Below are 24,972 nucleotides of genomic sequence, written 5' to 3' on the forward strand. Positions count from 1 at the left end.
CCTATGGGGCTCATTGTCCCATCTCACTTGTCACCTGTGAGGAGCTGACCATGAGGAACAAATGTTCAGAGGTAATGAGAACAGGTGCATAAGTCCCAAGCTCCTAGTATTTAATGCACATTAAAACCAAAATTGGAGTGCTGATTCACAATAGCAGTTCTCCATTGCCCAGCTTTAGAGTTTGTAAAGCAAGTCAACATTAGCATTCATTGCTAAAAAAAAAAAAAATTATAGCTCATACTTGTGTTCCTACCAGCATACTTTCTTTTGATACAAATCACCAGTTTTCTATGTAGTATATATCTTTAGAAATTTGTTTAGAATTGACATTAAAAGAATGAAAGATATTCCTTTTCCAGCCAAGTTTGTAAACACATCTATCCTCATCATGTCCACATACATTTCAATTATTTTATCAGCAGGAGGGAGGAAACTGAAGTGTATCCCAAATAGCTCTTTCTGTTATTCCTGATGTTTAGTTGCAAGTTCCTCTCTTGTAACTTGAAGCCATTGGTTCAGGTCTTAGCCTCTGGAGCAGGAGAAGACAAGTTTGCTCCATCTTCTATGTGACAGCCCTTAAGATATTTGAAGATGGCTATAATTTAGTTTCTCAGCCTCCTCTTCACCAGGCTAAACAAACCCAATTCCCTCAACCGTTCCTAATAAGGCTTGGTTACCAGTCCCTTGATCATCTTAGTCACCTCCTCTGCACACATTCCAGCCTGTCAACATCCTTCTTAAACCGAGGTGCCTAGAATTGTATGCAAAACTACAGGTGTTGTTTGACCAAGGCAGAATAGAGTGGTACTATCATTTCCCTTGATCTGGACAAGGGATGCAGCCTAGAATAGCATTCACTTTTTTGATAAGAAGGAGCTAACAGGTGGGGAGAAGACAGAGTGGCCCAATTATCTCAGTCCATGTGCACAGCATGTGTGATCTTGGTAGCAAAAACCAATATTTCTTTCTTCCTGTGCTGTCTTACTTCCATAACCACTTAAAGGCTCATTCACTCCTGTAAGATACCAGGCATTTGATAAATAAGTAGATAATGTCATACAGCAATGAGCAATCCACATGATGAAATGTACTTTTCAGAGCTTATGACACATTTTGCTCATAGACCAGAAGTGCTGTGGTTTAAAATTCCATAAAATGTGATAGTTTGTTAGCAGGAAAGCAGGATGAATAATTAGTAGGCTAGCCACAATGTCATTTTTTTACTTGCAACAGCACAGGCATGTTAAAAGCGGGCAGCCATTCCAGATCAATTCTACATATGGTGAAAAAGAAAATGTGGGTAGTAGTTTTCCCTGCTCCCCAAAAAAGGTGCTGAACCTCATTTTCAAGGTGTTACACTATGCGGTGTAAGTTAGGCCAGTTTTGGGGAAACCACCGCAGCTCTGTAAGCAACGAACCAATTCAGCCATAATATACACCAAAATGAAGGTAAGGAGCTGGGCTACAAAAGCTATATAGCTGTGGAAGTTGATCTTTGTAGTGTTAACTGCTATAAGGGATCAAGCTAAATACAAAACAAACAAAAAAATGCACAAAATATGGTTTAGAATATTGTGTAATTTTAAACATTCCATGCATCTTCTTCAAGATTATCACATATTTACTTGTCAACTAATGTTCTATAATTTGGTACCTGGATTCCAAGTAAATTCACAAATAATTCATTTAGGATAACACTTATGTGTTCCAAAGGTGTACAAAACTTTCAAACAGATCGCCATGGAATTATAACAATTCAGAAGCAAAAAGCAATCACAATTTCCAAGTTTTATATCTGAGCCTGCAAATGTCTCCATTTCCAATTTGCAACTAACCCCAGATCCTGTGGCTTCAGATCCAGGTTGTTCTTGCTAACCCTAAAAAAACCCAGTTTCCAGAATTCAGACACCAAAATGAAATATGGTTAGTTTAAAAGCAAAAGTGGGAACTTTCAATTTCATATGGCATACAAAGAAATGAGAAAGGAAGGGGGAGTATGAGAGCCAAAGGATCAGGACAGGTTCATTTACATATCAGAAAACCATGATTTGGCTTCCAATCACACATGTACTGGACTGACATGGAACACTTGGCATGGAATGTTTGAAAAAAGTTCATTACCACCACCAATCTCTTACAATAAAACCTGGGCATGGTTGTACAAGTTCTCTGAATACTCCAAATACTATGAGTACTAAAGGGGGGGGGGATCTGCCCATATCAAGCTGTTGAAAGGACTAGAACATCTCCCATTATGACCAACACTCATCTCTTCAGACTGCTACATCTCACTCAGTTATCAGACCATTTATAATTGTTCTACCTTTTCCTTCAGGAAACCAAAATGTGCTGTGCTGACACACAACATGTTCTTAACACATTACAAAATCAAGCCTTAAGACATGTTGTTAAGCGAATGATACCTTTATCAGAAAATACAAGAACTGCATTAAAAACCAAGTCTTTAAATTTTGCTCTGAAGAGGAAAAGTGGTTTGTTTAACCCTCGGTTGCTTTGGTCATCCTATAAACATGAACCCTTTAATGCAGCAGTCTCCAATCATCAGTAAAGAGAAGACAAGAGAGAGACAGAATTGAACAGCTGCAAATACTTCATAATCCTAATAAAATTTGCTTCACAGTACTGCATTCTGTTAATGCAAGAACCAATGAAATCAGAGTACCTAGAGGTTTTGGACAGGAGAACTTCAGTACTTGATGCAGCAGTTATATGCAATATATTTTGCAGACGAATTTAGTTTTATTCTCCGAAGAATTGATCCATTAGCTTTACTGAGTTAATCCACAGCACTGCTGACAACCTCTCCTTTTTTATCACATTTTCCCCTCAGAGGAACACTTGGAACTGGTCATATGTTTATTCTACTAGAAAGTCTCTGACTCTCTGTCCATCTCTCTTCCTCCAGTCTCTCTCTCTCTCTCTCCCTCCCTCTCTCACGTACACCTCAGTTATATAAGCTTATTTATTGGGAAAGAAACAAAATGGGAGGTGATGAAAGGATGTCGAAGAAGGTCTTAGAATAAAATATTTGGGGGAGGGATATGTTATTGCTGAGAGCCAACAATAATAAAATCTCAGCAAGCTGTGAACCAATGTTAATGCTGGATGGCAATTTTGTTAGGAGGTTTCTTAGCAAGTGCTGCACTGTTTTTAAGAGAAAAAACTTGTTAAGAATAATAGAAAAAACTAAGCTGGATAGTTACATTTAATGAAATTACCTTCCTTTTTTCTCCTCCCTGACCTACATTATAATGGCTGAGTTAGTACACAACAAGCTGCTTTTAAGTATTTTAACTAAACACAGAAATATTTCGTGTGCATTAGCACATAAAGGCCTATAAGCAGGCTTTCCAGCATGCCAACAGTGCTCTCAAGAGTGCCACAGATGCCCTGGTAAAATGACAATTCACCATACTATGCTACACAAGTCACCATATATTGAAGCTGAGGGAGGGATAAAAGATGCAGTTTCTCTGGAAACATCGCAGTGGGACAAGCAATACATTACATCAAGAACCCAGAGTCAGCCAGCACCAGTACTTATTCTTAAGTTGCACGATGGCTGAAGGGCCCATCTAAAATCTTTACTCCATGTACACATCTTATTCCATAAGCTCTGAACATATCCTACTACACAGCAGAGATTTCTCATCCCTGACTTGCCTTCGTCTTCATAAATCAGATTCCCAGAAAACATATTAATATTTCTAAAAGTCCACAAAACCAGGAGGGTCTTCAGCAAAGGAGTTTACTGCTGCCACCTACTGTCAACTCACATTATAAAGCAGATAAGAACATCAGCAAGGGGTACTTTCTTATATGGCATTTTCCCTTCTCAGCAATAGCCAGTATGAAGGGCAACCACCATATCTAAAACATGCAAGTGTTTTGGGTGCAATTATATACTACCACATACAAATGGACAACTAATAAAAAATAGATATTTGGGGGGTTTTCCACACAACACTCCACAACAGAGATCATCTTGGTGTGGGGGAAAGCAGCTCATGTGAAAGGCACACAAAGAGTTCTACAGAGAAGAATAAATCTTAAGGTTCTGGGTCAGGAACCATTGTTCTACTGGAACACTGTGGTTGGTCATCTTTATCATGAAGGGGACTTCCAAGACGATCACATAAGGAGCTCTGATGCCTTTGATGGCTGGTAAAGAAGTTAGGCAGAGGCTCGTTCAGTGTTTTTCAATACAGTGGCGTACACAGAGCAGATTTTTGAATCAAGGCTGATTACGTTAATTTGCTCTTGGGCATTCAAATGGCATCAGCCTGAGAAACCCCAAGTACCCACATCTGCTCAGGTGGACATTTGGACTTCAAAGCCCTGAAAAAAGTATATGTGTAGTACCCTTTAATGCCACGACTTAGCAACTGCAAGGGAGGGCTTCCATCTGGTGAAACATATTCTAAATCGGCACATTATAAGGCTGGCTCGCTTTGTTCAGAAATGTTTGCAGTGCTGTAAGAGAGAGGATGGGACGCGGGTGGCACTGTGGGTTAAACCACAGAGGCTAGGATTTGCCAATCAGAAGGTTGGTGGTTCGAATCCCCGCGACAGGGTGAGCGCCCATTGCTTGGTCCCTGCTCCTGCCAACCTAGCAGTTTGAAAGCACGTCAAAGTGCAAGTAGATAAATAGGTACTGCTCCAGCGGGAAGGTAAATGGCATTTCCGTGCGCTGCTCTGGTTCACCAGAAGTGGCTTAGTCATGCTGGCCACATGACCCGGAAGCTGTACACCAGCTCCCTCGGTCAATAAAGTGAGATGAGCGCCGCAACCCCAGAGTCGGTCACGACGGGACCTAATGGTCAGGAGTCCCTTTACCTTTTTTAAGAGAGAGGGCAGCTAACAATCAAGGTTCTAACACAGCAAGCCAGTGACTCGCTGATTATGTCTAAGAGCAGCAGCTCTTCAAGTTTAGGGATTAAAACCTGTGATGCTGAAATAATGGTCAAGAATTGAGCTGATTTAACAATGGAGAGGTTTGGGAAAATGAAAGAGAGTCTTCTTCCTTCTCCCAAACCATGAGTGCAAAGGGGGATAAACGCATTTTATTGGGAGAAAGTTGCTTTTGCTTTCAGCAAATTATAATTTAGAGACCCTGCTGAGATATGCACCTAAACTAAGAAAATTCCCCTTCATAGGAAAACATTTTCCTTTTGAAAGAAGCACCTTTGCCAAGTAAAAAGCTTCACACGCTCCATTTACTACTAGGATGCAGTATTTCATGATCTCTCTGCCCCAACATTTAAGAAAGGTACTTATCTTCGCACCCTAGTCATACTAAGAGCTTCCATGACTTCATGAAGACCCTTTTAAGAAAGAGCACTTTCAGGAGAACAGACACATTCAACAGAATGGCACTGTCCTATACAATAAGTACAGTGCTACCTTGGGTTAAGAACTTAATTCATTCTGGACGTCCATTCTTAACTTGAAACTGTTCTTAACCTGAGGTACCACTTTAGCTAATGGGGCCTTCCAGCGCCGCACAATTTCTGTTCTCATCCTGAAGCAAAGTTCTCAACCCGAGGTACTATTTCTGGGTTAATGGAGTCTGTAACCTGAAGCATCTGTAACCCGAGGTACCACTGTACTCATAAATATTAGGGCAACTAGAATATTTTTGACAGAGGTGCTATCATCTGTGCCCTCACCACGGTGAATGCAATATTGTGCTGCAGGCCAAAGGCTGACACCAGAAGATGTTTAATGGCATCACATAAACACAGCAGTTCAATTAGACCAGCTTCATGGCTATCAAGCTAATTATACACAACTGATATTTGCAAATGAGTTCTGAGTTTTTACACATGTTCTGCAATGGGCAGATATTAGCTAAAACAACTGTCAAACAGGTTAGGGTTATGTGCAAACCCAGCCCCGCTTTTTTTGTTCAATTCAGATAAAACCCAAACATGCAGAACATGTATCAGAACGCAGCAAGTAACACTGCAGTATATTCTTTGGCCCAAGACATTTGATACAACATTTTCTCTGTTTATATTACATGTTTATATTAATCCTCTGCAACATTTCACACAAACACTTTGTGTAATTGTATAAATTGTATAATCCATGCCATATTTTTCCCCACCCTCCTCCCTAAACAGCTTGCACCCACGTCAGTCCTCACCATCTCTTAGTTTTCTGTTATAGAGTTTGCAGGTTCTCACTTAGAAATTATGCATATTCTGGACTGCATGGATATAAAATATATAGAATTAGGTGTTATAAGAGTAGTTGATTGTTGTCCTGGGTATCTGTGGCCAGGATAGGTTTTAAAAAAGAAATGAACATTTACACAGAGCAACAATAGTAAATTAGTGCTTAAAGCAGAGGTTTGGTGCTAAGGAAGATAACTCATGAGGAAATTGGTTGACCCAAATTTCACAGGCCTCTTCAGTCCCTAACATCACCTGCCAACAAAGCCACTCTGCATAGGACAAACAGATCAGTCTCTACTCAAAAGAACAAATGGGCACAAACCTGCCATAAAAAAATAGCACCATGCAGAAACCAATGTGAGATCATTTGAATATCTGAAAACGTTTGACTGCAGACCAGAATTCAAAATTATCTAACAAAAGGAGGTCAAATGGACACTCTAGCATGAAATTGCTAAAGTGGATATATCAGCAAGTTCAATTCTGTCCATTTAGGTCTTAATCAAGATCCCGTTAGTCCTCTCTCACTATTAAATTGACTCATAAAAGCTAAAAAAAAAAAGCTCTTATATCTGAACCAAAGTTTAAAATGACCACTGTTTGTCTGGGTTCACTCACAATGACAAATTGGTTGCTTTAAAATGGAAAGGAAAGCTTGTGATCTCCAAGCTGCCATGTACAAGACAAAGAAAGGGGGGCAGGATTTCATGAGCCCAATGATCATTCACATAAGCATCTGCACATAGACATTAACACAAAACAAGTTTAGCTAGACAAACCATGATTTCACATTACATCTACGCAGCCAGAGTCATCTTTAAGCATGGGAAATCAAAGAACACAAGCTATTAAAAAAACCCACCATGGAGAGTTTTTTTGTCTATAAAAATTCATAGTCTACATTTTTCACTGACATGCTTTGAAACCCTGCATAACCTTTTCACAGCTTTATAGGTGATTACTATGCATGCCACATCACAACACTTAAAACAAGCCATTATTCTCACATTTTCCCCCCTAACACATAAACTGCAATTATTGATTTATGAATCAATCAACAATTTTACTTTGATGCTTTTCTGTCAACTGGTAATAATACATTAAAACCTGTGATATAAGCTGTAAGAATGTAGTTTACATAAAGCTTTTACAAACATTGCAAGTAAGCTTAAAATTACTGGCAATGTGGATATTTCAATTTGCTCATTCATCTTGCCTACCAGCACTCCTGTGCCTAGGAATGCAACTGGTTTATGGAAACGCAATTCATTACGGAGCAAGTCACACAGCAGTACATTCCTCACTTTTTATTTAAATACACTTGATCATTAAGCATATGACTACATTCACCTTCATGCTTGCACAGCTAAGAGCCTTACATTACTTTCAGTCAGACCCCTCAATTCCAGATGGATTAAAAGGTTACCATAAAAATTCACAGCAGCCTTAATATGTCACACAAAACTTGCTTTCAGAGAGAACCATTTTTAATGGTAGTTAGGTTAAAGCAAATGTTTGGCAGCTTCACAATTGTACAAGGAACCCACCTGAATACCAACCGAAGCAGTATTTAAAATGATCTAAACTTAAACTAAGAAATATGGCTGCCTAGTATCTTGTGGAATTTGCAGAATTTAACAAGTTAATTTATATAAAGCATACAAATTAACTTTGAGCAGGCTTGAAATGCACTTTTCAAAATCCTACACAAAGAATCTGAAGTTTCTAAGCAATATAAATGTGCCGTTCATGCACAGGGGCAAATTGAGCTAATAGATGGGAACAGTCCTTACTACTGCATCATTAAGCTGCAAGCTAAGAAGGATATACTACAAATGATAGTAATGATTATTCTAAGGAAATTACTACAGCCTACTGATCACAAATCCACTTTTAAATAAAAACATTAAAGTAGGTTTTAAAACATGTACTTCTACACTCATATTTATTCAGGGCCCCATGGAACAATTATTGCACAGAAAAACCATAATTACCGTATTTTGCGCCCCATAAGACGCTCCGGCCCATAGGACGCACCTAGTTTTTTGGGGGGGAAATAAAGAAAAAAAAATTTATTCCCCCCCCCCAGGTGCGGGGCTGGAAGAACCAGGTCGGGGAACAGTGGGAAGGCACGCTCTGCCTCCCTGCTGTCCCCCGAGCTTGTGGGGCTGGCGATGGGCAGAGCTGTGCCGATCCCGGGATGGCAGGCAGCTCTGCGGCGCCATCCGGAGCGGGGCGGGACTTAGCGCCCCGCTCCGGATGGCCGCGCAGAGCTGCCTGCAGTCCTGGGACCAGCGCAGCTCTGCCTGGCCACCAGGACCGCAGGCAGCTCTGCGCGGCCACCGGGAGCGGGGCGGAGCTTAGCGCCCCGCTCCGGATGGCAGTGCGGAGCTGCGCTGGTCCCAGGACCGCAGGCAGCTCTGCGCGGCCACCGGGAGCGGGGCGGAGCTTAGCGCCCCGCTCCTGATGGCCGGGCAGAGCTGCGCTGGTCCCAGGACTGCAGGCAGCTCTGCGCGACCACCGGGAGCGGGGCGGAGCTTCTCCCCCAGCTCCCGGTGGCCACGCAGAGCTGCGCTGATCCCGGGACTGCAGGCAGCTCTGCGCAACCCTCGGAGCCAGTCTCCCGAGGGTTGCGCAGAGCTTCCTGAAGCCTGGAGAGCGAGAGGGGTCGGTGCGCACCGACCCCCCTCGCTCTCCAGGCTTCAGCAAAAGCCTGCATTCGCCCCATAAGACGCAGGCACATTTCCCCTTCATTTTTGGAGGGGAAAAAGTGCGTCTTATGGGGCGAAAAATACGGTAGGTTTCATACTCCTTTTGTACCTAATACAGTTTGCATAAAGCAAATATATAAGCATTCAGAAGTTTGAGAAGCTAGAAAGGTCACATGGAAAGGGTCTCAATAAGATCAAATTTCTAATACTGAATAGTTTACCGAGAGAGAACTTACGAGTCTGCTAGATAGACAAAAACATTTTTTCCAGAAACTTAATAATGGTAATTTTGATACCATGAAAGCAACCAACAGCAGACGTTTCTCCATGTGAAAAGGTGTGACCTAGATATCTGTGAAATGTCTTAATAGCTGTCTGATTATATAAGCATTTTAAATCCTTCATATGCCATGCAGGAATTGGGAGAAAGGAAAAAGAGAAATCAGCCATATATCTGCATTATCTGAGGTTCCATGACTTGACACATTCACCAGCCGATCCAGAGCTATTGGCCAATATGTTCACATAATGTGGTTAGCTATACTTGGTGGTCACAGTAAATGTCCTACATCAAGCATTCATTTGAATACGTGGAAAAAACATTAAGATGGAAGCATCTCCTGACCTAAATCTAGGTCCATACCTTCATTGCATTACTGAAATTCTATCTAACTAGGTTGGCAGGGAATATGGTTACATGCCCTGAATCAAAAGTTGCTCCACCAGTCACTTAACCATATTTCATGCATTTCTCAAATATGGCCCTCTGTAAGAAATAATTTCTGGCCATTATGAAGCAGATAACTGGAAGTGTGTGTACTGAACATGCTTAGGAGAATGAGTGCAATCATGGTGAGAAACCCCAACTCTCAAACCCCTGTGAATCTAAACTTATGATATGGTCTATGTCTGTAGATCATGGCATAAGTTAGAAGACTGACATGGCTAAATATGACAAGGGATACCCCACTGTGAACCTTCTGGTGGCCTTGTTATAAGTCTGATTCCAGTCTAGTCTCTTGAAAGACACCCAGGAATATCCTGAGTTCCTTACACCCTGTAAAAATTAACACATGGAAATTTAGTTTCCAAGCACAGTGGTACCTCGGGTTAAGTACTTAATTCATTCCAGAGGTCTGTTCTTAACCTGAAACTGTTCTTAACCTGAAGCACCACTTTAGCTAATGGGGCCTCCTGCTGCTGCCGCGGCGCCGGAGCATGATTTCTGTTCTCATCCTGAAGCAAAGTTCTTAACCCGAGCTACTATTTTTGGGTGAGTGGAGTTTGTAACCTGAAGCGTATGTAACCTGAAGCGTATGTAACCCAAGGTACCACTGTACAGGATTCTCAACTCCTCATTGGGAGCCATCCATACCATGGCAGAATAATTTGAAGGCAGAGAACAAACTAAGAGGTGGCCAGGTTCATTTAATGGCTCACTTTCACAGCCTTTCATCCTTTTGTTATGCAAACAGGTTGCCCAGTTTTTAGTCATTTTCTCACTAGAATGGGCAAGATGAGAAAAGGGCAGGATGTGTTCATTTCAATTCCCTTCCATTTCCTACTAGGAGGCATTAGCTAAACATATTAAAAACCCCAGAATCCCAGAAGGCAGTTGGCTCTGCTAGCTTCAACAGAACTTATCCAACCCTCTCAAGGACCAGCATACATATGCTTAAGGCTAGTTATATCCTTCCCTTTCCGTTTCTGCCTTGCAAAACCATAATTAGGTTTTATACTAATTCTAGGTTTCTGTGACAAAATTGCCAAGCTCACTTTTCTACAGGCTTTTAAAAAAATAGTTAGCTATTTCTGCCACTCTTTAGATCAAGGTGTGTATGTATTGTGTAAGTTTCTGCCTGCTTAAATTGTAATTTTACTGTCTGAAGCAGCATTTATATATATTCCATCACTTCTATTTCATATAATAAACTAAGTTTTCTTTATTCCTTTGGTGTGTGGGAACTTCTTGTGGGTAAACACATATTCATAAGTGCAAGTCATAACTCCCGCAAAAGATCCTAAACCTCTTGTTGGTATATGGACACACATGAGTGCTTAAACACACCTGCTGGTTCATGACCCATACTGTAACACTACACATATCCAGTTTTTGTGTGTGCGCGCAACCTGTACATATTTAGATTTGCAATGAACTACCTCCTTTCATTTGTACAAGGGTATTATCTGGTCATACGGTTTCCTGAATATGCATAGGATGGAGACAAGAACACAATGTTCTCACCACAATATTCTTAGTCACTCACTTACATTGTCTGAAAACTTACTATCCCTATGTGATATACAGTGGTACAGACTCCGCTAACCCAGAAATAGTGCTTCAGGTTAAGAACTTTGCTTCAGGATAAGAACAGAAACCGGGCTCCAGCAGCGTGGCGGCAGCAGGAGGCCCCATTAGCTAAAGTGGTGCTTCAGGTTAAGAATAGTTTCGGGTTAAGAATGGACCTCCAGAACGAATTAAGTACTTAACCCGAGGTACCACTGTATAAGCATTTTGCCATATGTAGTCCCTATATGTATATCAGCTATGGTGTCCCAGAGCTAACACAGCAGGCCTTCTGGTTAACTAGTCCTAGATGTGTGTTGTGTCATATTAAGCAATATAGGTTCTATTGGATAATTAATGAGATGCGGAGTGGGAGGTGGAGACATTATGTCAACTCATGGTTAAGGAAGGTAAGTAATCAGAGAGAAAACCAGAATTCAAAAAACCCCACCATTGTCTGAAATGGATTTGCAAGTCATGGTTTGTGCTTACTGTACTTTAGTGTAAAATATGAACTGACAATCCACAGTTAGAGTCATAGTGTGGCATGATGTCTGAACTGAGCCTCCAGAAGACAACTGACCTAGATTATCTGTTTTCATTTTCATTTCTTATATGTATAATTTTCAAAGAAGGAGAAAACCACCTGAAACTAGCCTTTACACTGCTGCAATCATGCTACACGTTATACAATTTTATTTTCAGTAGAAATTAATCCCTCCAAATAAACATTTACTGAAGCTATTTGTGGCAGGAGATAGTGACAAAGACAGATTCCACCAATGCTTGCTACAGATAAAGTTATCTGAATCTCATATTAGCAGTTCTGGCTTATCTGACCCCTCCAAAAATTATAATGTCTGAACCAGACAATAATAATAATTAGCTTCTCACTTTCTATTGCCATGATTCCAAATGTGTCAAGGTTTGTCAACTGTGAAAGATAATGAAAATAGTTAAACGTCTCATTCCTTGTTTCTTTTCCCAAAATCCCAAGATTTAAAACTTGAATTAAAAATGGGTTCTGAAAGCTTCTTTTAACTGAATCAAAAGAAATGCAAATATACACAACTACTTTCTCCTAGAACGGACACTATTGTAAGAATAATATTCAGCACAAACAGCCCCAGAAAAGCATTGCAGAGCTCCCCAATTCTATCATTCTGTAACAATAGTAGGAATTAAAATGTGGATTCTGCAGTCAATAAAAGTCTGCTGGAGGATTCTGGATTGACATCTTCTTTTACACATCAAATTAGGACACTGTTTGGCCTCAAGCCATTTCTGATGCAGCCAATCTTTCAGTAGCATTGTTGATGCTGCTGAGGAATGTCTCACATTTTATAAACAGCCATAAAGGTAAACGGAAGGTAATGTTTAGGTTACTGCCAACACTACTGAATATTTCTATCCATAGAATCATACCAAGGGGTTTTTAAAAAGTGAAAAGAATTGCGTAAATTCAGGAAAAGGCACAAATATGAAGGAAAAGAAAGAAATGAATTACCTTATTCTTATTTTTCATTAGAAAGAGCAGATTTCCTTTCAGACGACACCATCTCTCTCTTGGCTCTGCATGCAAAAGCAGCATAGTATTAATAATAATGACGATGATGAAGATAACAATAAATAATACCCTCCTCTCTTCATATATTTCTTCTTAAAGAAGATTCATTTCTAATAGGGAAGTCATTAATGAAAAATCAGCTTCACTTGGCAGCTGACTTATAACATGCTGCTAAATGTCAGATTAACTTCCCAGAAGCTTCCAGTTATCCTGCAGCTGACAGAATTAGAGACTGCAGCATACACTCGGTGATGATTTCTTTTGCTTTGTTCCATTTGCAAAAGGGAACACAGACTGGCTCTTTTGCACGAGACAACCATGCAAACTTTGCTTCAGCAGATGAACCTTGCTGGGAAAACTCAATATTTATTCTTTTCACTGGATTGTTACAGACTTAATTGATTTATTTTACTCTAAACAACACACATCGTACAGGCAATATTTGGATTATTTTTGTCATTTCTATAAACATCAACACAGTGGTATGAGGACATAAGCACAGGATGGGGTGCTCTGCATGACAAGGTGGGCTAGAATTAAGCTTGTCTTCAGAGATTAACACACTGTGTTTAAAACCAGTGCCAGCCAGAAGCTTTTTAAAGCTGCACCCCCCCCCCATAAGATGGTGCTCAATATAAAAAGGTAAAGGGACCCCTCACAATTAAGTCCAGCCGCGAACGACTCTGGGGTTGCAGCGCTCATCTCGCTTTACTGGCCTAGGGAGCTGACGTTTGTTCACAGACAGTTTTTCTAGGTCATGTGGCTAGCATGACTAAGCCGCTTTTGGTGAAACCAGAGCAGCACACGGAAACGCCGTTTACCTTCCCGCTGGAGCAATACCTATTTATCTACTTGCACTGCCTGCTTTCAAACTGCTAGGTTGGCAGGAGCTGGGACCGAACAATGGGAGCTCACCTCATCATGGGGATTCGAACCACCGACCTTTTGATCGGCAAGCCCAAGATGCACAGTGGTTTAACCCACAGTGCCACCGGTGTCCCTGTTCAATATAACTAATACCTATTAAAACATCAGAGACTTTTGTCACTTTAAAAGACACTTTAAAAGTGTCTTTTAAAACACAAAAAACATATGCCATGATAGATTTGCTGGTCTTTAAGGTACCAAAATACCTTATCCAAGTTGACAGGTGTATACTGTATAAACATAGTTGTGTTGGAAGAAGGGTTGTAATCAGGTGAGTTACAAGGAAATGAAATGCCGAAAGGACAGACTTGGATATGTTAGAACTCAAATGCATCTGAAACCGCTACTGTAACCATTGACAAAGCAAGGTTGAAAACACAAACATCCTGGTATTGGAAAGCTAATTCATGTCCCTAGTGAGTGAAAAAAAAATAACTTGATTCAGGCCACAGGAGATAGAAATGAACTTGATAGGTTGGGTAATAGAAAAATCCAGCTATCTTCAGAAAACTGATCTCCTACATCAGTTATTGCAAAATAAATAAAATTTCCATATGCTTCAACTGCCTGTTTATCATGAACAGTCCCTATATCGTAAGCTCTGTTCCATATTTTTGACTTTTGGGAATCCCTTGCTCAAATATGTTAACAGGCAATACTGTATTACCACTGCCATCCTCCATGGGGTTAAAGCTTCCTCCACATGATCTCTAGAAGTTAAAACTCTGAGTCTACAATCCCATATTTATTTACCTGGCAGTACAGTAAGTCCTACTGAACTCAGTGGGGTTTCATTCTGATTCAACATGTTTAGGACTGCACTGTGAATGGAGATTGGCTGTGTCTCATCTCTAGCACACAGTCTAGAGTGAAACAGTCGGTTAGACTACATTTTGTACTGCTGATAATGTATTATCCTTTTGCTAGTAGATGTTTTACAGAAAAACAACCATTCTCTTAGCTTGTAAATCACAGGGGTAGGTACAGAGTTCAATGCATAAGGAATGCAGTGGACAATTTACACCAGTATGCAATGGGGAGCAGGGCGAGGCTTGCAAAATTCTCTTTGGCATGAAATTAGGAGAGTTGCACAGAATGTATTTTTGTCAGTGAAATGTAGGCTGGTATGAATTTCTAGCACTGCCAGCAGCAAAAATATGGGGTTCTATCCATTACTGCAGAATTCTGCTCACACAATGGAACTTTCCATTCCTCTCCTCCCCCTGCAAGCCCCCAAAATTTGCTCCAGAGGGTGCACCAACTCTCTGCAGCAGATTTTGAGGTGGGAGGCTGCAGGACTCAAGAGAGAAATAAGTTCTGTTGTGCAAATAGAAATTTGTAACAAAAGTGGAACAACAGCATTAGGTATATTCCATGGGGAATGATATTTTGTGTAATGCATTCTTTTTAATCTTGTCTTGGTTGTTTGCAATGTATGGGGGTGACTTTATTCTGTTGTTATCTGCTGTTATTTTGTTGATAGTATGTTGCATATATGAAGTGGATTCTTGAGTTATTTATTTTTCACTTGTTCTTGGTTATGTTTTGAATTGTAGATTTTTTTCTCAGTCTTCTTCGGTCCAGACTATGTCTGTTTATTGCCCAAATCAAATTATTTTATCAAACAGATATTTCCAGCTTGTGAGAGTGACTTTGGAGACTGCCAGCCGTGCCGTGCTCTAGGACCCAGCGTCCTGCTGCTTGCACCTTGATGCCAGCTGACAAATCTCTGAAGATCTGCGGGTCTACGAGACAGTCCTCCCCTACCCTGGGGATGACAATGTGCCATTTAATGTATTTGTTGACATTTCTGCGGGTTGCGAACCACCACATGGAAATGAATGCGGAACAGAGCTAAACAAAGTTAAAATGAAACAAAAATGAAAAACAGATCTGAACATCTCAAGCCCAAATATAGTGATGGTTCCAAAGACAATGACAAGATGGAGTGGTTAGAGGACAACTTTGTACTCTTACTTGCAACTAAAAAAACCAAAGAGGAAGGTGTGCAAAATAGACAAATGCATGCAAATTAGTTCAATTTAAGAGGCCACAGAACTCAACGTTTCTTGGCCCAGAATTTGGTTAGTTCCATTAAGCGTTTTGACCATCTTGTTGTAGTTGTTAGCATCAAACCAAATGTACTGAGGGAAGAACAAGGGCTGGATGTGAAAATGTGTAGGCCTTCCCATTCATTTTAGCAGCCCCTTGCACTGCCTGTGCTCCTAAACATGCATAGCGCCCAGAAACTAAGCCTGTTTCTCCCCAGCATGCAGAAAGCATGCAACTTGATAAGTAGTTTGATATAACACACAAGAAGAGAACTTCTCTCATTCCCCTATGTAAATTAATCCAGTTAGCAACCAGCAGCAGGACTATTACTTTCATCTTTGTTTGCACATACCAGTGAGAGTCTAATCCACCATAGCTATGGCAGAAAAGCAATTACTTAGAAGGTGTTTAGGAGCACTCAGCCATTAGCAATGAAGAAAACGGATTATACCAGCAAATCTGTGAATACTAAAACAGTGAGCAGACAACAGCTGCCAAACATACGTGCACAGACGATTGCCAATGCCAACTATTTTTACCTATACATTTACCATCCCTTAGCATTCTGCATATGGTCAGTTTTCCTTCCTTGTCAAAACAAGATGATGGCCTTCTAGCCAGAGAAATCAATTCTTTGACATTGTATTGCATCTGGCTGATCGTGAAGAAGATGAAGAGGAAATGGATGATAACAGGGATGCGAATGAACTGGTTGAAAGTGAGCAAGATCTTTTCAGCAGACAAGGCCAACTGCAACATTAAAACAAAAACATAAAGGTGTAGTACAAAATTGCATTGTGATGTCTTTCCATAGCTTTTCTTAGGGTTACTAGCTAGTTGTTGTTGTTTTAATGTACCTGCCTAGCTGCCTGGAATTTCATGTATCAAGTCATCAATTAAATCTGCATAAGCTTCCATATGAACACAACATTTCTGAGTCAAAAGTCCCATTCTTTAAATTTTTGGATGATTGCATATCACAGATGGCACTACTTTAGAACAGTGTTTCCCAACCGGTGTTCCGCGGCACACTACTGTGCCGTGAGACGTTGGCTGGTGTGCCGTGGGAGGGAGGCGGGCGAGTCGGGCGGTGAGAGGCGGCGGCGGCGAGGATCCGCGTCGAGCCGGGGGCGGCTCCGCGGTGGTGGTGCCGAGCGGCGGGGCAGTGCGTGCAAAAGGGAGGAGCGCGAGACAGCGGAGGAGGAGGAGGCCGGCATGTCCGGGCAGCAGCAGCAACAACAGCAGCAGCAACTCCCGGCGACGGCTCCTCAAGCCCCGCCGCCGCCCCCTCCTCCGCCCGCTATCGCCGCCACCACCACAACAGCCGCCGCCGCCTCAGTTGCCGCCGTCCCTCAGTCCCTCGCTCTGCTGCCTCCTCCCACCCCCAAAGCTTGGAGGTTCCCCGGCAAGGGGGAGGGAAAAAACTTTCACTTTCGTGCGTCCCTCCCGGCGTGACGCTGCGCGCTGACGTCACGGGGTGGGGCTTTAATGGTGGTGTGCCGCGAGATTTTTTTTCAGTAAACAGGTGTGCCGTTGCCCAAAAAAGTTTGGGAAACACTGCTTTAGAAGACACATTCCCTTATGTACAAAAGAGGAGAAACATATCTTCCAAGATACTGCCTGTCACCTGCTACTGCAGTGTTCATATTAGAGACTGTGTGTGTGTGTGTGTGTGTGTGTGTGTGTGTATGCTCAAAACAGCTAGAGGACAGGCAGCAGGTTGAAGAAAAGTGGTCACAAATCCACAGATTTCAATTAGCCTACCTTAAACAGAATACAGCTTTACTTCTATAACCACTTACCTGGCAGTAATCCCACTGAACTCCATTGAATGTAGTGTGTGTGTGTGTGTGTGTGTGTGTGTGTGTGTGTGTGTGTGATTGCTTAATCAATTGCTGAATCTTCTAAACAATGAATTAACTAAAAGGTCATAGTTCTAGTTTTTTCTTGAACTGTAGTTCCTGAGTACAGGGAGTTGTGGGGGTCTTGCTTATCCTAGAGTGAACACCTAATATTGCAATAGTCTAGAAGGTCCCTCTAGCGTCCCTCTTTTTGCTGCTGAACTACAGCTCCCTTCATCACTGACCGTTGTCCATGCTGGCTGGGGCTTATGGGAGATGCAGTCCAACAACATCTGGGGAACACTGGGGTTGACATTTACATGGTAGATATCATGTTGCAGAGATCAAGTTTGGCCACTTTTTAAACAACTGGTGCACCATCTTTCTAAAGGCTAAATGTCAGAGACCTTCTAACGTTGTACAATTTCTCAATGGACATGAGGACATCAAAAATATTATTAGGTCTTTAGAAATAAGACTTATTCTCACCTCCAAACAACAAAAATGCTGTCCTGCAACCAGTCTGAATCTTCTGTTTAGTAATCCATGCTATGTTACAAAAAAATCCACAACAACCCCCCCCCACACCCAATTCTTATTACATGTTCCCATTCACACCAGATGTGCCCCTCGGTTTTTGGACATGGTGAGTTCAATGCTGATTAAACTCACACAACAGTACTGCTGCAATCTAATTCACAGCCCTCAAGCCTGCATTTCTTACAACAACCACACTGGGTAATCAATAATGGAACGCCGGGGGTTACATGCAGTTATAACCTTGAAACAGTGCAAGTCAGGGTCCTAAGAGTTACAAACTAGGAGCCCATAGTTTATTTAGAGCATGGTTTCAAAGGAAAGATCTTTGTAGTTCCAAAATCTAGAAATGATCTCAATCGCTATGGAAAAAATGACACTCTTGGCTCCAGGTACCATATAGTGGCTGGGTGAGAAAGGATATCTGCAGGTTGATGAAGGCAGACCAAGGGGCAATCACTAGCGGATAAAGCATGAGACTCTCAGTATCAGGGTCGTGGATTCAAGTCCTGCATTGATTCCTGCACTGCAGGGTGTTGGACTAGATGACCATTGTGGTCCCTTCCAATTCTACAATTCTATAATTGCAGCTGCCTATATTATTAGCACATCTCTCTTCCCTTATGTAAGCACATTTAGCTTGACACCCTCTCTCCCTCCCTCATCAAATGGTAGGGTAAATCAGTTGCTAAAAGACTGAGTAAGATTTCTTCTCTCAACCTGCACTGCCATGGCAGGGTTCTCACCTACACTACACTGACCTGATCAAGGAGGAACATGACAACTAAGATAAATTCAGTTCAATAATATAATCACACTGGGCAAAGAAAAAAAATTAAAGCAAAGAAAGAATGGCGAGCCCCAACCTTTTTGAGCCTTGAGGCACATTTTGAAATATAATAAACTGTTGTGGGCATAAACGTAAAGGTAAAGGGACCCCTGAACATTAGGTCCAGTTGTGACCGACTCTGGGGTTGCGGCGCTCATCTCACTTTACTGGCTGAGGGAGCTGGCGTACAGCTTCCGGGTCATGTGGCCAGCATGACTAAGCCGCTTCTGGCGAACCAGAGCAGCACATGGAAATGCCATTTACCTTCTCGCTGGAGCGGTACCTATTTATCTACTTGCATTTTGACGTGCTTTTGAACTGCTAGGTTGGCAGGAGCAGGGACCGAGCAACGGGAGCTCACCCCGTCGCGGGGATTCGAACCACCGACCTTCTGATCGGCAAGCCCAAGGCTCAGTGGTTTAACCCACAGCGCCACCTGTGTCACCTGTTGTGGGCATAACTCACCACAAAACACATACAATGGGAACAAAAAAACCAGGCAACCGCCACTCCTGCAAAGGCCAACTCTACAAATGACCCCTTGCAAAAGGCAAAAGCCTCACGTTAAACAAAATAAAAATAGGAGGAGCAGGGAACCTTGGCAGGTGCCAATGGGAGTGTCTGTGGGCACTATGCAAACTTCCACTTGAAACCATATAGTTTAGTGAAGGGGATTTCATCAGACCAGTCTATTGGGGCAACAGGATCAGAAAAATGGATCACGAACACCCTTGGAACTTCCCTGACTCATACATCCAGAGTTTGTTGGCTCAGCTTAGAAAGGTTGCCCCACATAGGTACACCCTTAGTATACCAGGAGCTAAAAAATGAATTATAGGAGGCACTGAGCTGACCACAGAGTTGAAGTTCCCCAGCAATCTGCATTTGTTAATGGGAGAGCTCACTGGCACACAGCGGCGTAGCGTGGGTTGTCAGCACCCGGGGCAAGGCAAGTAATTTGCGCCCCCTAACCTAGGGCAAGGAAAGTAATTTGTGCCCCCTAACCCGAGGTAAGGCAAGTAATTTGCGCCCCCTAACCCCTAACCTGCCGTCGCTGCCAGCTTCTTCTTGCTGCTGCCTGGTCTGGTCTGGTGTGATTCTCTCCTGCGCTCAGCGCTGCGCTGGGCGGCCACTGCACTGTCCCTCCCCCAGATAGTCCCTCGCGCTCTCTCTCCGCACCACACGCCTGGCACCCCCCCCTCCACAGTGGGCGGCGACCCAGCGTCTCGGATCGGATTCGCACAGCCAGCACTGCAGTGAGAGAGAGTGAGTGAGCCAGGTAGGGGCAGAGAGCTGCCAGTGCGAGCGCGCCCCCCCCCAGATGTTGCGCCCGGTGCAGCCGGCCCCCCCCTGCACCCCCACGCTACGCCACTGCTGGCACAGTTGGATCAGATGAAGTAATGTTTTGCTGCAGATCCAAACAATCCTCTTTATTCACTGATGCATCCACAATAATCACATTGGGGAAGCCACAAACAGTGTTGCGTAAGTGAGTACTCAAACCAAACTAGAGCAAGCTGTTGAATTTTTTAAAGCTACACCACACTTTATTCGTAAATGTCAGAATCAACAGCTGTCGCCACTAATAAAAACAGACAAACATTGCTTTACTGATACAACCCTAGGTCACAGCCTCTCATCCTCGCAACATAACTTTATAAAACCACCATTTCCCTATAAAGCAATCAGCTTTCTCTCCCCACCGCAAAAAAAAAAAATTAAAAATGCATCCCACTAAGGATCCATATTTCTGTAAGAGAATTTGAATAAATAATAAACAGCATTTTGCTGGTTTAGGATGACTGCCAAGCAGAAGCAGCTTTAAAGTAAAAGCTCAAAGCTATGGCTGCAGGGAGGTCAACAGTGGGAAAATCAAATGTTCCTGCCTCTTTTCATGGTGATTTGCATAGTACTAAAATAAAGCTTTGAACATATTCTTCCAAACTTTCATTTTTTCCCCAGGCTGAATACTTGGAATCTCTCTTCAGCACTCACAAAATCAGATCTCAGTGTTTCAGTGCTCTACTTAGCTGGGTTTAATTCAAAGCAGTTAGATTTGGTATTAACATTACTGCAAATGTACTTTTTAGATTGCATAGGTTCTCAGTATCTCATAAGTTTTAACTGTTCTGGTTTTCACTGTCTGTCTATTATGGCCCTCCTGTTGCATGAAACCGATTAGTCATTCCTTTCTTTAAAAACAAACAAACCATTCCAAGACCTCACATGAATCAGCTATCCTTTCCTGCCCAATCTAACTTTGCTTTCAGATCAGCAAATCTTTCATTGGAATCAATCCATTCTCTGTGGACACAAATAAATATTGTATGCTAATGATGGATAATATTCCTTTCAATAAATGGCAGCTGAAAGGTATTGGGCCTAGTCACGACGAGACAAAGTAAATAATATGCTTCCATTTATTCCAAATGGAAAGAAACAACAAATACTTATCCTTATGTCCAATTTCTGTTCATACATGCAGCAGACAACTGGTGCAATATAATTACCACCCTAGTACCAAAACACCTACCTAATTCTTGGCCAGTTATAGTTCAGACAACACAGTTTGGAATATGCAAGCCAGGTGCTTCAAATCATGCCAGGTGCCCTGAATAAAGGTAAAAACCTGAGTGGAATGAGATTTTTAAAGTCCTCACAATGTCCCATTAGTGCTTTCCTCTCAGCTGTACAACCACAGATGAGTTACAAATGATATTAATATGTAGCTCTTCACTACTTCCAGATTAAGAGAAAAATGTAAACAGCTAAAACTATTTCCAACCGCATTAAGAAGAAACCTTTTTAACAGTCAAAGCATACATAAAGTTAAAAATGTTAGGCAAGCTGTGAGATTACTGAACATTTTAAAATGCTATGGTTTGATTGTGATCTATTTAAATTGCCAAAAGATATGGAGTAGCTTGTCATGTTACTGGAGACAAAGTACAAAATTTTAGAGTGTCTTCTACAGTCCAGTAAGATTATGTTCAGAGAAACTGATGAAAATTAAGACTTCCTTCCACTTATTGAAGAAAGGAGTAATCTTGGCATAGGATTTTCTAAGCTTCAGAACAGCATGTGGATTTGACTGCAGATGGATATCCTTCATAAAGGAAACAGGTGCCTGATCTAGCACGCTTAAAGCCCTAGATCACAATATTCTAACATATGAAGACAACCAAAGGGGAATTTAAGACATGTAACAGTATAATCCACATATCTTTGGTTTGCTCCTGTGTTATGTAGTGGTATGATGTACCAAACACAAGCGGGAGAAGAAGAGAAATTGCAACACATTACAAAAATAAGCAAAAGCTTTCTGGAAGTTCCATTTATTTATTGGATCTTTATATATACCATTTGCCCTATGCTCACAGAATGGTATACAACAAATTAAAATGCACCGATATATATTTCTGAAAATCAGTAGAAATATCCTCATCCTTAACTAAAAAAAGAGAAGATAGCATAAAATAGAAGCAAACTGACCTCACTGAACCATACCACCTTCCCTCCAAAGGCCTGGAGATAGAGGCATGTCTTCCTCTGCTTCTTGAAAGAATATCACTGAGGTGAGAAGACACACCTCGGTGAGGAGATTGCTCCCAAAATTTAGAGCTGTTGAGAAGACTCTGTTGCAATGCTGTCAATAGCAATTTGTCACTTCTTCTGATGGCTAAAGGTGTTACCATCACTTTTATTAATTTTCTATTTACGTTTGTTTCATTGTCAGTTTATATTAAATACAACTTTACCAGTTCAATCTACATTACATGCTCTTTCTCCACCCCCTCCCTATCTCTCATTTATATTCCATATGTTTGACTCATTTTCAATTCAACTGTCCAAATAATTAAAAGGAAAGCTAAATGCAGAAGGGTCAGAGCATCTGAAGTAGCAATGGAGTCATGGGGGTAGGGCAGAAAGAAAGTCAGTGCAGGGAGAAAGAAGGACAAGGAGAGCCAGTGTGGTGTAGTGGTTGAGCAGTAGACTCGTAATCTGGTGAACCGGGTTCGCGTCTCCGCTCCTCCACATGCAACTGCTGGGTGACCTTGAGCTAGTCACACTTCTGTGAAGTCTCTCAGCCCCACTCACCTCACCGAGTGTTTGTTGTGGGGGAGGAAGGGAAAGGAGAATGTTAGCCGCTTTGAGACTCCTTCGGGTAGTGATAAAGCAGAATATAAAATCCAAACTCTTCTTCTTCTTCAACGGCAATGCTTATCAGGGGGACGGACCTGTTGCCCTTTCATATTTATTATTTATTATTATTATTATTAGGATTATTATTATTAGGATTATTAGCATAGCCCAACTGTTCTATTTTAAACCTGTTCTCCCTTGTACTGAATGAGTAAAATGACTCATGTTGTTCTCAAATACAATTTAGAATGTGTTCTTCTGTGGATAAAGCAGCATGGCCTAGCCTACAATGCTGACAAACAATCAAAGCAACAGCTCTAAAGCAGGCAGGAGCTATCTATATCAGTAATAGGAGAACAGTAAATTTTATGGTGTTTCATTTCCCCTTCATGTTAAACAAAGGCCATAGCACTAACCTCTAGGAACTGTGTTGTTTTGCAGCGATGATGTTGCAGTTTCAAGAAATTACAGCAGTAATGCTCAAAATGGAGATGGGGTTAATGTTCTCCATGACAGTATTTTTTCAAAGCCTATTTTCTGGAACTAGTGTCTTAAGGTGTAGGGGAGAGGGGATTTTCAACTCTTACAACTCATCAATATTCGGACACACATCTAGAAGCAAAAAAACAACAACTAACCCCCCACAGTTAGCTAGGGACACATCGTTTACTGCCCATTTCTGGGTACTACAGCATGAAATGAAAGTTTTCAGTGTCTTTTCAGTTTACTGCAGAGTGCAATCATTGTTTAAGGCCTCAAGTTTTGATGCTTTATTACTGTGGATATAAACTTTCTCTCCTCTCCACTAAAGTTTACAGCAGCTCTTCTGCTGCTGCAAGACAAGAAATACTGTTATCGGCCACTCCCTGAAATGTACCAGCTATTTCTCCTGGAGCCAAACTATACGTTTCAGCACAATGTGCATGAGGGTAGTTGGACACCTCTCTCTTCCATCCCAGAAAAAGCTTCTTCATGAGCTGGGTGATTACAGCAGAGAAGCAATGGGGAGGGGCGCTTAATAAACCCCCCACACCAGAAATTCATGTTTACCCCATCATCTCTTATGAAGAAACTTTTCTTACCTCATCTACAAAAAAGCCATCAGGTTATGGTTGCATGAATCTGCATTTAATCTGGCCCTAAGTGCTCATCCAGATGCTCTTATTGAGCAGCCAAGTGTCGTCTTTCTTTCCCAACAGTCCGGTATGTCAATGGCTGCCTGGAACTGTGCCATCTCTCCATTTGTCTGGTAGCACACAAACGACATGCAGGATGATGACACTGTGGCCAGTCTTTGGTTTAAACCTGTGGCCCCTCTAGGCTAGTGTTTTTAGAAGGTGTAATCTGCAATGTGTCATTGACACAATAATGATGCATTAAGTGGTGGGTTTACACTGGACGACCCATCATTCCATTTCATTAGTTCTGTGATGTTCCCCAGAGTTTTATTATTATTGACATCTGGAGGAGGACTACTGTGCTATAGAACAACGGAGGTGAGACCCCCCAAAAAATCCCAGGGTGCTTATGGTATGGAAATTTCAACAGGAAGTTGCAGGATCCACACTGACTGGAAAGGAAGCAATGTTTGCGAAGCAGAAGCAAACAGTATTGAAAACGTGATCATATATATCAACCCCAATATCATCGTGAGCACAATTAATCATAAATGTACAATAAAAAGGACACACAGAGAGGCCCCTAATCCAGCTAGCAGCATTTGAACTGCCACTGTTTTCTTGCTGCTGCTGAAGCACCAACTAAAACCTCAAAATGTCCATGAAATGGGAGGAAAAACAGCATCATTTCCATTTCCATTTCCTTTCCAGAAACAGCATACAGAAAAGAGGATAGATAACCCTATATAGGGCCAGTCGT

General features: G+C 41.8%; 1 protein-coding gene across 5 annotated transcripts in view; it reads right to left on the reverse strand.

Annotated features, from left to right (window-relative positions):
- INPP4B (inositol polyphosphate-4-phosphatase type II B) overlaps nucleotides 1–24,972 on the reverse strand; it is a gene marked incomplete at its 5' end in the record, with an annotated part of 260,693 nt that overhangs the window by 193,938 nt on the left and 41,783 nt on the right. For 2 of the 5 annotated variants that reach the window (XM_082237558.1, XM_082237559.1), the window contains one exon: nucleotides 12,706–12,770. In XM_082237558.1, the coding sequence (XP_082093684.1) occupies nucleotides 12,706–12,723 (18 nt within the window). Of the gene's footprint in view, nucleotides 1–12,705; nucleotides 12,771–16,283; nucleotides 16,504–18,074; nucleotides 18,161–24,972 lie in introns of those variants that run through there. The other 3 variants (XM_082237557.1, XM_082237561.1, XM_082237556.1) reach the window with 3 other exon arrangements.

The sequence above is a fragment of the Podarcis vaucheri genome (genome assembly GCF_965113315.1).
Source record: "Podarcis vaucheri genome assembly, chromosome: 9".
Lineage (NCBI taxonomy): Eukaryota > Metazoa > Chordata > Lepidosauria > Squamata > Lacertidae > Podarcis > Podarcis vaucheri.